Source organism: Sabethes cyaneus, chromosome 1, assembly GCF_943734655.1.
Source record: "Sabethes cyaneus chromosome 1, idSabCyanKW18_F2, whole genome shotgun sequence".
NCBI lineage: Eukaryota > Metazoa > Arthropoda > Insecta > Diptera > Culicidae > Sabethes > Sabethes cyaneus.
This window is the reverse complement of record NC_071353.1, coordinates 94510639-94525227: the sequence shown is the minus strand read 5'-3', so window position 1 is coordinate 94525227 and position 14589 is coordinate 94510639. Positions and strand designations below refer to the sequence as shown.

General features: G+C 37.4%; 1 protein-coding gene across 3 annotated transcripts in view; it reads right to left on the bottom strand.

The window, feature by feature from the left end:
* LOC128732750 (phosphatidylinositide phosphatase SAC2) overlaps positions 1 to 14589 on the bottom strand; it is a 185346-nt gene that overhangs the window by 51830 nt on the left and 118927 nt on the right. Inside the window, exons 6-7 of one of the 3 annotated variants that reach the window (XM_053826086.1) lie at positions 5187 to 5414; positions 4885 to 5124 (exon numbers count right to left, since the gene is read on the bottom strand). The exons of 1 other annotated variant lie outside the window; for it this stretch is intronic. In XM_053826086.1, coding sequence (XP_053682061.1) covers positions 4885 to 5124; positions 5187 to 5414 — 468 coding nt within the window. The remainder of the gene's footprint in view (positions 1 to 4884; positions 5125 to 5186; positions 5415 to 14589) is intronic. One more of the 3 variants, XM_053826087.1, reaches the window with a different exon arrangement.

Here is a 14589-nt window from a genome sequence, read left to right as displayed (position 1 = left end):
GCTCATATAGTTACACCCCTTTCCTTCCAAGCGAAAATAAACTTTTATTTTGCTCTTTTTTTCATGTTTCTAAAAAAGTCATTAAACGGTAAAATTTTGACATGAATGCATAAAACCATCCTCAAAGTATCGTTTCCTATCATTATCTCGATTTTTTCAATTTTGAGACTTACACCCCTTTCCTTCTAACCCCCTCAAATTAAAATCGTTATGCGAAACTCCGTGCAATCGCTCTAATACATAATTTTTAATTTTCACACTTGCAATAACATGAGAACGGCTGGTCTTAAGATACAGTTGACAAATAAGATGATATAACAAAGGTTCCTTTCACCACTAGGTGGATTTAATCGGGTTTTTAATAAGTTATATAAATAAAGTGAAGAAAGAAAGCTTGGCAAAAATTGGCGATTTTTGAGATCCTTCTAACTCAAAAAAGGGTCACCAAGTGTCGAATAAAAAATGCAGGCTAGAAACATTTCGAAAATGAAATATAATAGATTTTAACAAAATCGGAGCACTTAAATTTTTTCTTTTTTTTATCGTGGAATTGTTGAAGATATATGGATATAAATCCCAGCCCCCCTATATGCATGCATATCGACGGCTGAACGCCACACTGTATAAATCCTACGTCATGCGGGTTCAAATTGATCTCCGCAGAAATCCTAAAGGATTTTGGAACTTTGTTAAATCAAAACGTAAACATTCCGCCATTCCTTCTAATGTTTATCTCGACGAAACCGAAGCTAAAACCACTACAGAATCATGTGAGTTGTTCGCGAAATTTTTCGTTTCCGTTTTCGCTGTACAATCGGCTTCTGATTCTGAGGCAACTATCGCTGCTGCTGATGTTCCTTTTGACTTAGTGGATATAAGTACGTTTGAAATAACTCCCGATATGATACTGTCAGCTGCAAAAAAACTGAAGCGTTCGTGTTTACCTGGACCTGACGGCATCCCAGCGGTAGTCTTTGCCCGTTGTACTATGGCATTAGTCGAGCCTTTGTGTCTCATATTCAATAAATCGTTCGAGGATGGAATTTTTCCGACGATCTGGAAGCAGTCACTCATGTTTCCTGTTTTTAAAAATGGCGATCGCCGGAATGTTCGCAATTATCGGGGCATTACGAATCTTTCTGCTGCATCGAAATTATTTGAAATTGTAGTAAGTAGTTTTATCGTTGCTAGAACAAAATGTTATATTTCCAGCGACCAACACGGATTTACGCCTGGTCGTTCCGTAAACACGAACCTTATGGATTTTACGTCTACCTGTATTTCCCACATGGAACAAAAAGCGCAAATCGATGTGATCTATACTGATCTAAAAGCAGTGTTCGATCGTATTGACCATAAAATACTACTGCAGAAAATCTCGCGGCTTGGCGCATCTCGGAATTTCACCGAATGGCTCATTTCCTATTTATGCGGCAGAGTTCTACGTGTTCAGCTTAACTCCTGTTTCTCTTCCCGGTTTACTAATTTGTCGGGTGTGCCCCAAGGCAGCAACATGGGACCTCTACTGTTTGTACTGTTTATCAACGACATCGCCCCGCTGCTTGGAGTTGGATGCAAGCTAATGTACGCTGATGATTTGAAATTGTACTCACCAGTTCGTTCTATAGATGATTGTATGCGGCTTCAGGGGCTTTTGGATATGTTCGCTGACTGGTGCAGGAAAAACTGGCTGGTCATCAGCATCCCGAAGTGCCAAGTAATGACTTTCCATCGCATCGCTAGTCCAATCTCCTTCAACTACCAAATAAACGAACAGCTAATTTCGAGAGTCGACCAAATCAATGACCTCGGAGTACTGCTTGATGCCAAGCTGACGTTCAATTTACATCGCACCACTGCAATATCGAAGGCTTCCCGACAGCTTGGCTTCATCGCAAAGATTGCCCGTGATTTCAGTGATCCTCACTGTCTGAAGGCGCTATACTGTTCCCTGGTACGTCCACTGATCGAAAATGCGTGCATAGTTTGGTGTCCTTATCAACTGGCGTGGAATCTGCGTATGGAACGGGTGCAAAAACGTTTTGTCCGGCTTGCGCTACGAGACTTACCTTGGCGTGATCCAGCAAATCTACCACCATATCCCGAACGTTGTCGTCTTCTGGGTCTTCAAACACTCGAGCGGCGTAGGAAGGTTCAGCAAGCTGTATGTGTAGCAAAGATCCTAAATGGCGAGATCGATTCACCGACAATTCTATCTGCTTTGAGCTTCCGTGCGTCGCAACGCTCCCTCCGATCAACCGGACTACTGCAGCCGAGTTTTCATCGAACAACTTTTGGATGCAACGAACCAATAACTGCCTGCATTCGAACTTTCTCTGCAGTTGAAACCCTCTTTGAGTTCGGCGAACCTTCACATAAGTTTGCACAGAAAATATGTAATAGTAGTTTTTTATAAGCATGACTATGACTATATTATTCAATAAGACAACTGTGTCAGTTGAATTTCACAATAAAATATATTAAGAAAACTATTATATATTAATTTTGGTTTTAGTGATGGCGTTTTGGTCATCGGATTACTAGTAAACTAGTTTATTTGCTGTCTAGGCCAACGTTTCAAGGACTTTATTTCCTCTTCATCAGGGCAAAAACATATTAAACTAATTCTTGTCAAGTTTGTTGGGGTGGGTTTTTTCTGCTATTGGTCGAACTACAATAGTCATTCCTGTACACAACACAGTACGGTTATAACCGTACGGTATAAACGTACTGTGTTGTGTACAGGAATGACTATTGTAGTTCGACCAATAGCAAAAAAACCCACCCCAACAAACTTGACAAGAATTAGTTTAATATGTTTTTGCCCTGATGAAGAGGAAATAAAGTCCTTGAAACGTTGGCCTAAACAGCAAATAAACTAGTTTACTAGTAACCCGATGACCAAAACGCCATCACTAAAACCAAAATTAGTATTGTTGGTCAAACAAATCTCTCTACATTATATATTAAGAAAGTAAATCGGGTGTAACGATCATACCTCCTAACATAGTTATAAGCAGTGCTCACCATTATACCTACTACTTCTATAAAAGCCTTACGGCTCCTCTAAGCTACCGCAACCGAGCCAAATAAAATAAACGAGATTAGAAAAAAATATGGATATAAACCTCGATATAAAGCAACCTCGATTCAAAGCTACTTCGATATAACGTAACTTAGTATAAAATGACTTTTTCTTCGAAATAACACAATTTTTTGAAATTAATAGAAATAACTGTATTAACTTTCATTGTAATGCGATCTCGCATTGCTATTGTGCGAATCGAATAAGAAGAATTCCGTTTTTGCTTCGATATAACGTAACGAAATTAAAAATAAAGTAAAAATAAAAATGTCGAGGTATTGCTGTATAACATTCGACGCCAATGGAAAATTTCAGTAATATCAAAGTGGCATCAATCACATATTAAGGCATTTGTCTACAAGCTGTATATATATAAGCAAACCAATCATAATTCTATTAATTTACAACATTAATTGATAGGTACTTGCAACTAAATACGCATATTTAATAAGTACCGTGAATTCGGGTGAAATTGATCACTTTTTCGAGTATTTTTTAAATATCTTTGAATAGAAACATATTTAGGAAGATGACTCAATTTTAAAATAAGTACTGTAGTGCTGGCTACACGACAGTATCATCTATATCTTATATAAATAGTTTTATTTTAGATAAAACTTAATGTAATCGTGAAATTGAAAATTTACAAATAACGGGTGAAATTGATCACGTAGAAATCAAGACGATATTGCTATTAAACCATACGCTCTGACAGCAATAACTTAACGTGCAGTATAAAATCTGGCGTAATCGAGATATTGCCTGTATGTAGGCAACAATGTCGCGTACAGCAACTAGCACAAAAATCAAACAGTCAGCTCTACATTAGCATGGTTGATGCATCTGCTAAATAAATATGAACGATAGAAAAGATATTAAGCCAATTTTAGCATCGTAATCGTTTGTTTTTGTTTAAACATTGCTGTATATATGTGTAAATGTACGATTTTCGTATACAATCTTCACCAATCTAGTGAAACAAATAATTTAATTCTCCTCATATACGGAAGCTTGACTGTCTCTTTGAATGTGTAGTTGCATTTCGCTATGTAAGCACAAACCGATCTCTTGCACTCTCATGCAACTGCCATATGGAGCGTTTGTAAAATTTGTGCGAAGTATTGTCTGTCTTTTGCACCCTTTTATAAATCTCCATTCTGCTTTACAGAAAGAATAAACTTTCGCAGGTGGCAGCTCCATTTCGCACCCATAGCGATCTAGAAATCTATGTTGCCTCAGTTCATGATGTTATCAATCGTTTTATTTCGTAAAAGGTCAAATCATACAATTTCTGTCGCATAATTTTATTCATGGAAATTATCAAAGCACAGCCAGATAATTAGAGAATCGAATTAGTTCTATCAAAATTTCCTTCTGCAATGAAATTTGTGTTAACAGCAAGGAGTTTTATCGGGCATGTTGAAAATTGCGATTCGATCAAAATAGTAAATTTTAAAAAATCAAGCCATTTACAAGATCAATCTCGCTGAAAGCCAAGTGACTTTGACCTGTAACTCAATCTTTATATGGATGGGTGCATATTCAGCTTTATGAATCAGTATAAACGTAGAATAAAGAGTTTTTTATTCGTTAGTCCAAGCTGATCAATTTCACCCGACTGATCAATTTCGCCCGAATCGACGGTAATGACTTAAAATTTGCTGATTCGTATTAAGCAAGAAGTTATTCTATGATTACTTTGTTATACTACTGGTGTGCAGACAAATGAATTGAGAAAACACTCAAATTATTCATCTAATCCTATGTTCAAAGCTATACAATAATTCCTATTAGCTTACCTCGGGTCGGCATCAATAAGACCCCAAGCACCCATTGGAAACTGCGTAGTACCTAGTAGCAAACGGCGACAGTCCTCAACCAAAAGCCGAGCATGCTCCGCTCCTTCCAGAGCATCCGTTTCATCAACTACTCCTGTCTGACCTCCAAGAGCGTTTACAGATTCGGCCGAAATAGAATTTCCCAACATCATATCAATAGTGGCCTGGCGATAGGTGTCTTTGAAGCGGGCCAAATAGTAACTAGAAATAAAATAAACATATTCCTGCATTCTTTTCTGAAATCAAATTATAAGAGGAACAACCTGGCACTGAACAACAAATCTTCCAAAAATAAATGCTCAAAATTCAATAATCCTCTGTTGTAATACTCTAATGAAGGGCCTCGCGACGGTAGGAGAGCATTTGCCGCAACACTGACCAAAACAGTACAAGGATCATCCTCAACAATCGGTTCGAAGGCAACTAAATTACCGAGCATCAAATCAATGCAGCTTTGACGAAACGAATCAGCAAAATTCTGAATTAAGTAACTGGAATGGCAGGGCGATAATTGGAAGTAGTGTATAAGAAATTAAAGTGTAGATATAGTAATGCTTGTTGGTGAAATTGCGGAAAAATCGACTGATGAATCCGGAATACTGTGAGTTCTGTTCATGAAAATACATTTACTGTGTTCAGATTGGCATTGGTGATGGTGATTTGTATCCAAAAACTGCTTCTGAAATGCGAAAAGCTAATGACGACTCATTTCCTCTTAACGGGAAACTAGCAGTCATTAGTTTTTCGTCGGAGAGCCCAATTTCGGAAGCAGGTTTTGGGCCCAAAAGCGGGGTTCTGTTTATAGAAATGTATTTAAAGCATTCTTCTTGCCAATCTGAATACAGCGTACATATTTTCATGAACAAAATTTTTGTTTCAAACAAAAAAAACTGCTTTTGAAATTTGCAGAATTGACGACGACTAATTTCACCTTAAGCAGGCTTACGCCGCACCGTGGGATGACACCCAAAACTAGATGGACAAAACTACAAAAGTAATTAGGCTAAAACCGTTAGTCCTAGGCAGTGCTGAAAAAATCAGTTTATCGAAGCTCAAAATGATTGATTTTGAGTCAATGCAATATTAAAACTCTTTTTCCCAGAAGGAATATGAATATCACTGAAATAAAAATTCATTGATAAACCAATCCACTGAGTTCCGATGTTGCTCTATATTCGATTCGAAAAATTCATATTGCGTTACATAGAAGTTAGAGCTGAATATCATTTTCAGTTCCGTTGTAGTGAATATGATATATCAGTATCAGCGCCTTGCACTGAATATTTATATTGTAGTGGATTAGGACGCCACATGTTGCAGTCGGCTATGTAATATCAATTTATTTTAAAATTGAGATAACCGTTTTCGCGGTTTGCGTTGAAATCAAATGTTTATGATGAAAACAACGTTTAGTGAAAATATCAACACCCCGAGATGTAACTGACATTTTTGGTACTGAGTATCAATTGTCTTTTCGAATTTGTTGATACTGATATTTGATATTCAGGTTAAGAGATGGAATAATGATTATCTATTCCAATAATATCGAGACTCAGTATTGAAATTGATTTTCATGTTGATAAATATCAGCTACATTTGGAGCGAGTTGATTTTCAATTTTGTGAGTAGCAACTGATAATTTTAAGCACTGACAGTATGTTCGAAGTAAATTTATTATTTTAACTTCCGCATTTTTTGGTGTATATGACATTAAGGTGACCATCATAGTAAGCGAGTGCAAAATATAAACTTTTTCATGGCTTAAGTTAGCTGAATAAAATGTTCAGCAAAGTTAAAGAACATTAAATTTTAAGTAACTTTGCTGAGGAAATAAAGTTCTATCTCTTATAGTTGATGGGCTGGAGCTATTTAAAGTTTTTTGGTCGGGGTGAACCTAAAAAATCCGTTTTTTCTTTATATCTTCTTTCGTGTTTATTTCTAAGCGTGTAGGGCGCTATATCTCTGCGTATCAGCGTTGGTAAGAGGAAATGCTTATCAACTTAGAGTCCAACTAGCTCCAGTTAGTCCGGTCGTCCACTAAGGTTATAATATTTGCAAAATGTTGCATATGCTGAATTTCAGTTAGAGTTACTACCAGGGACGTAAAATGTACTGGTTGGTGACAAAAATTTGAAGACATTTACCATTCTTTCTTGCTACCAGTCTTGCGACATGTTACTGGTACAGGTACACAAGCGCCGAAAAGAAATGCAAGAACAATGAAAACATCTTTTAGTCTACGTGTTATACACTCTTCGATATCGGGGAGAAAATGTCACCAGCCTTTGAGACACTTTTTTGTATTCTCTTTTGCTGTTGCGCACGTAAACCAAACATATAGCTTTCCTCCAAACAACACGGTTTTAAGTAAGGTCCCCAGTATACTTTATTCTCTATCACTGCTCCATACTATTCCAACTACAACTGTAACCAACAAGCGACAAATGCATGTCATTTCTACACGACATTTTGTATGAATGGTCGGCTGACATACGAAAATGTTTGCTTATTATCATGTACGTATTCGGGCTAGTCTCGACACGTGCAAGAGATAGGCACTGTCGATACAGAAACAGTACAGAGCGATGGTATTGGTTAGAGTCTGACATGACATTGTGTGCTGGTAAATGTAAAGAAAAAATGTAACCGTTTCGGTCCCTCTTACTACCGATGTAGTGCATGCTCAATGTATCACCACTTTACGGTAAATTTTCAATGCCACAACATTCAACGGGTGACAACTAAAATCGGGTCAAAATACATCCAAAAGTCCACGTAAGAACGCGCGTTGAAAAATCCTTTGATTTGATACCCCATTTACCATATTATTGAAGAGTTTTCCAAACGGTCAATTTTCAGTTCCGGTAGAACCGACAACGGACATTCCGGAATGTTCAGATCGGGTCAAAATACATCGAAAAGTCCATGCAAGAACGCGCGTTGAAAAGTCCTTTGATTTGATACCCCATTTGCCATATTACTGAAGAGATTTCCAAACGATCAATTTTCAGTTCCGGTAGAACCGATACCGGATGTTCCGGAGTGTTGGACATGAACTTGTGCTCTACAGGATAGTGCAAGACTCATTCTTATTGACCACAAAAGAAATGGATAACTTTTGCGCACTCTGTTAAGCAGATTTCTAGTTTTATTTCACATACTATACTACTTATGAAGTGTAAAACAAACAAATAAACAAATGACGTCAAAAAAAATCCCACTGCGATCTGGAATATCGCCGGGAAAATGGAACCAAAATTACCTTATTTTTTCATTAAGGGGACATAAACGACTAAAACTTTTGAAAGTTACATCATTTTTTTGTTTCGGATTTTGATTCTGCAGTCTTTTTCGCTTATTTTGATGCTAATTTTGCAATGATCCGACCACGGGAAGAGGCCAAAAAACGATCATACACATAAGCATTCCAGTGCGGCGTGGAACAACCTCGTCGGAATAAAACGCCGCTCCTGAAAAACCACGATTTTCAAACTTTATGTGCCTTTTTCTCAGAAACTACGCAACGTATTGGAACAATTTTTTCTTGTTTTGTTCGGAGTAGCTTGACAAAGACTTTTATAACTTTTGAGCTTTGTAAACGAAACACAACCAGAGAAAAAAGAAAAAGAAGACAAAATGTTATTTTTTGACCCTCTTTTCTTCTTCTTTTTCGTTTTTCTCAAGCTGTATTTCGTTAACAAAGCTCAAAAGTTGTAAAAGTCTTTGCCAAGCTACTACCAACAAAATAAAAAAAAGTTTTTTTCCAATACGTTGTGTAGTGTAGAAAAAGGTACATAAAGTTTGAAAATCGTGATTTTTCAGGAACGGCGTTTTATTCCATCGAGGTTGTTCCACGCCGCACTGGAATGCTTATGTGAATGATCGTTTTTCGGCCACTTCCCGTGGTTTTAGTATCATTAGTATCAAAATAAGCGGAAAAGAATGCAGAATCAAAATCTGAAATAAAATACCGTGACCGCACATAATTGCGATCAGCTCCTAATTCCGATCACTCAACCTAAATGGTCAATTTTTAGAAAATTGAGCCAAAACCTGTAGTAAATGATCACGCTTAGTTATTGTGCTATGTGTTTATGTGTCAGTTGTTGAAAAATGACTGCCTTTGGGGCACCATGCACTTCAAAATAAATTAAATTCGAAAGGCAGAAGCAGAAAACGCCCTCAAAATGTATCTTCTTAGCCGAAGTGCTAAGCGCACGATCAAATTTGCTAAGATAATAGCAGCGTGAAAACATATTACCTTCTTCGGTATTCTATGATAACTAATAGATACAAGCATATATAATCGTTCTGTATCAAATTTGGCTGAAAAAATGCTGAATTTGCGGAATTTATTCCATTAAAGTAATTGATCGGAATTATGAACATCATTTTTTTCTGCTTCTAATTCCGATCACTATATCAAAGTTATAAACTGGCAAAATGCAAGCTAACGAAGTTACTATTTGGATTTTAGGATTGTCAACCAAATTTTGGAGTTAAGCCACCGTCACGAAAGAATAAAAGATTTTGAACGCTAATAGCTCTTCCAATTTCAAACGGATTTTGATCATAAACGATGCAGCAGTTGTATGGCTTTCTTGAAAAGATTGTTTGCCAATCGCTAAATAGTGAAAATTAACGAAAGCTTTCAAGCTAAAAATTCTCCATACATTTTCCGTACGATGGTCTTGCTTCCCAGGCACGGACGACCATTACACATACCAAGCTTGTGGCTGCTGCTGATTAGCATAAGCAAGCATAAGCATAGGCACAAGCATAGGATTCCGCCCGTGTGCTGCTACTCCGTTATTGACCAGGACCGATGAAACTTACAAAATGATGGCTGGAAAAAGCATGCTTAGGACAGCGCACTGTTCCTTTTTGTGCAACCTTATCAGGTCCCTGCGTGCTGATCAATACAGACGCCGGCCACGTCCGAATGCGGGTCCTGGTGGGATGGGAAGGAATGTTAGTCCAATACTTGTTGCTAATAAAGACCAGGGAATCCTCTGCTTCTTCACAAGCATCAAGCTTGTGGCTGCTGCTGATTCAAGACAAAGAAGCAAAATAAACTTGCGTGTTTTTTGTTTACTACAAAGCACAGTATTGCCTAGGTGCTATATTCTGATTTGGAATTTTGACCTGTTTTTATACGACAGACTTCGTAGCCTGTAAGAATACAATTGTGCTACAATCCTTTGACTCTTTCAGTCGAGATTCGAACATGTGACGTCTAGCTTCCTGATCAGATGATTCTAGCAAAAATCTTACAGAATTGTTGCTCAAATTGATATTTCTATCAAACTTTGTAATAAATGTTTCTACCTTTGTCACAATTTGGTTATACAGCAAGACAGAATACTGATTTTTGTTACTCATATGGATATAAACTAGATAAAATTATATCATGATTTGATATATTTGTGATATGCCTTGAGCAAATTTTGTTACAATTTTAGTTATTTCAACTGCTAACGAGACCAAGTTTATAACAAAACGCAAAGGAGACTTTGTTATAAAATACTTACTATCTAGAACTCATCCTGTTATAAATTTGATATATTCATTTGATCGGGTTATTAAACCAGTGGCTGCTGGTCAACTGAAAGGCTCAGGCGTTTTACTTTTCTAACGCTGCAAACAAGCGACAGCGACAGCGCAGTTATGAACTATCTTATTAATGCGTGTTCTTTTAATATAATAACAATAACATATTATTTTGAAGACTTAAGTTTTCTCCTAGAACTTTGTTAATAGCTGGATGCGTGAGGCAAATTTCTATACTGAAATACTCCGATTATGGCACTGGTAAAAATATTCGTTTTTGATATCACAAAATAGCTCACCTTCCATAAATACGGTACAGCAAGATAATATTGTTATTATATTGTTTGTTTTTTCTCACTTTACGCTATTTTACGCTACACATATACCAATATGGTGTAAAAAGTTTTCTTTAATATTCGAGGTTTCTTCGCGAAAACCAGCCTCACGTAGTTCTACACCAACTACGCGGTCATGTCTGGAACACAACCTTTCTGATTTGATTTTTACTATTATTTATGATCAAAGCATTATGACGTGATCGGAATCAGATACACCTGTGATCGGAATTAGAATCACCCCTAATAATTGATGATCGGAATTAGGTGCACTGATGCATCATACTATGATGCATTTTTTTAACTTTCGGTAAATAATTTAGGTATTTTAGTATTTTTCCATGAAACATAATTGAAAATACTTGCTAAAGACATATACAGTGTTAATAAATATCAAAGCTATATTTTTCAGTAGGGACTCAAATATGAATCATGCTTTAGGTGATCGGAATTAGGTGCTTTCACGGTAAACTTTGGATTTTTCAAAAATTTTAGTCGTTTATGTCCCCTTAAAGGCCAATCTATTATGGTTTTTTAAGACTATTTGCATAAAAATAGAATGAAAATAAGTGGAGATAGAGCCAAAAGTGTAACTGCAAGTTCCATCATTTTTTATGTCGGGGACGTAAAGGTTAAAACATAAAGCACAGGAAGGATCTGAACGGCCTGAAAAAATTATCCGCGATTGTGCCGCGCACGCTCCTGTTGAAGTAAGAGTACCAGAATATCCTGCATACTACTATACTTAATTGCAAGCAATTTTGCATTCCGTCCATTGTTGACTTTTTTAACCCTCAATTGATCAACTGGGTACACCTGTACCTCTTTCATATTTTAGGCCTCGATTTCGGAATGTTACTCTTCAAATATTGTCAAAAGGTTCCTGATCCTCGTTATTTAGACAAATTTGAGTAAATTCAATCATTTATATAGAAACTAGCTGACCCGACAAACTTTGTATTGCCACAAATTAAACTGTGTTGTACATAAATCGTGAATCTCGGATGACCCTTGTCACAATCTTGAGTTTTGCAAGTTTCTGGGGAGTTCAAGGGTGTTTTAATATTCAAATTTTCCTCACAGTAAGGTAGAAAACAACTCGCCCGATTGCTTAGCCTGATAAAATAAAGCGGATAGCATTTAAATATTCGCCATCATTACAAACCATTTCGCCGAAAACCATTTTGCGGAACAGCAATTCTCGGTTGACCATAACGCGGAATATAGAGTTTCGCAGAATACCATTTTGCGAAAAACCTTACGCTGGATGTACCATTTCACAGAAAATCTTTTCGTAGAAAGTACCATTTCGCAGGGGTGTTTCAACTGAAGGAAAGTAATAGAGATCAGTAGATCTAGGAAAATAAATAAACCTAGATAGAGGTGATCTCTACGGAGGGTTGCCCCCCGCAGTGGCCGGTGCTTCCGACGGCAGGTCGCCGATAACACTCGTGGCCTGTGGCCGTCTCGCGCTGAATTATCTAATGTTACTATTGATAGTTTTTGGTGGTCTTGTTATTGCTTAATGTTTTATGAAAGAGTCTAAAATTTCTCGAGTTCAATTAGTTTTTAAGTTACGCAAAATTTTCTGTTTTATTTGTATGAGAGTCCTTAACCCCCTACCACAGGGGTAAGGGGTCTCAAACCATCACTAAAAAAAATCCTGCCTCCAAAACCCCCCACATGCAAAATTTGGTTCCATTTGCTTGATTACTTACCAAGTTATGAGGAAATTTGTATTTCATTTGTATAGGAGCCCCCCCTCCTAAAGTAGGGAGAGGTTTCAATTCACCATCGAAAAAATTCTTGTCTCCAAAAACACACACATGTCAAATTTGGTTCCATTTGCTTGATTAGTTCTCGAGTTATGAGGAAATTTGTATTTCATTTGTATGGAAGCCCCCCCTCTTAAAAGGGGAGAGATCATTATTCCCCTCCTAAAGAGGGGAGGGATCTCAATTCACCATAGAAAAAAAAAATTGCCTACAAAAACACCCACATGCTAAATTTGGTTCCATTTGCTTAATTAGTTCTCGAGTTATGAGGAAACTTGTATTTCATTTGTATGGGAGCCCTCCCCCTCCTAAAAAGGTAAGGAGTCTCAATTCATCATAGAAAAAATTCATGCCTCCAAGAACACCCACATGCCAAATATGGTTCCATTTGATTAATTAGTTCTCGAGTTATGAGGAAATTTGAATTTCATTTGTATAGGAGCCCCCCCCCCCTAAAGTAGGGAAAGGTGTCAATTCACCATAGAAATAATTCTTGTCTCCAAAAACACCGACATGTCAAATTTGGTTGCATTTGCTTGATTAGTTCTCGAGTTATGAGGAAATTTGTATTTCATTTGTATGGAAGCCCCCCCTCTTAAAAGGGAGAGAGATCATTATTCCCCTCCTAAAGAGGGGAGGGATCTCAATTCACCATAGAAAAAAAAATTGCCTACAAAAACACCCACATGCTAAATTTGGTTCCATTTGCTTAATTAGTTCTCGAGTTATGAGGAAACTTGTATTTCATTTGTATGAGAGCCCTCCCCCTCCTAAAAAGGTAAGGGGTCTCAATTCATCATAGAAAAAATTCATGCCTCCAAAAACACCCACGTGCCAAATATGGTTCCATTTGATTAATTAGTTTTCGAGTTATGAGGAAATTTGTATTTCATTTGTATAGGAGCCCCCCCTCCTAAAGTGAGGAGAGATCTCAATTCACCCTAGAAAAAATTCTTGTCTCTAAAAACACCCACATGTAAAATTTTGTTCCATTTGCTTGATTAGTTCTCGGTTTATGCAGAAATGTGTGTTTCATTTGTATGGGAGCCCCTCCTTTTAGTGGGGGAGGGGTCTGTAACCATTATAAGAACCTTCCCTGGCCCCAAAAACTCCTATATGCAAATTTTCACGCCGATCGGTTCAGTAGTTTTCGATTCTATAAGGAACATAGGGTAGACAGAAATCCATTTTTATAGGCATAGATTTGTATGGGAGCCCCCCCTCTTAGTGGGGGCAGGGGTCTTTTGCCATCGAGAGAACCTTCCCTGGCCTCGAAAACCCCTACATGCAAATTTTCGCGCCGATCGGTTCAGTAGTTTTCGATTCTAAAAGGAACATACGGACAGACAGACAGAAATCCTTTTTGCCTTTCTACTATATAAATATATAGTACTAGCTGACCCGACAAACTTCGTATTGCCATAAATTAACCTGTATTGTACGTAAATCATAAATCTCGGATGATCTTTGTCACAATCTCGAGTTTTGCAAGCCCCCCAGTGGGCGGCGCTTCCGACGGCGGGTCACCGGTAACACTCGCGACCGTCTCGTCCTGAATGATCTAGTGTTACTATAGATAGTTTTTGAGGTCTTGTATTGACTAATGTTTTATGGAAGAGTCTCGAATTTCTCGAGTTCGATTAGTTTTTGAGTTTCGCAAAAATTTCTGACCAAACTCGTGACTTTAGTCATGACCTTGAAATGCGGTCAGGCAAATATTAATATTTTTTTTTGAAACGATGATTCTACAATTGATGAAGGGACGGTAAGGGAAAGTAATAAAAAAAATCCTTCTTCAATACTTTCCCTTACCGTCCCTTCATCAATTGTAGAATCATTGTTTCAAAAAAAAAATATTAAAAATTTCTGTTTTATTTGTAAGAGAGTCCATGTCCCCCTACCACAGGGGTGAGAGGTCTCTAACTATCGTAAAATAAATTCAAGACTCCAAAATCTCCCACATGCCAAATTTGGCTCCATTTGTTTGATTAGTTCTCAAGTTATAA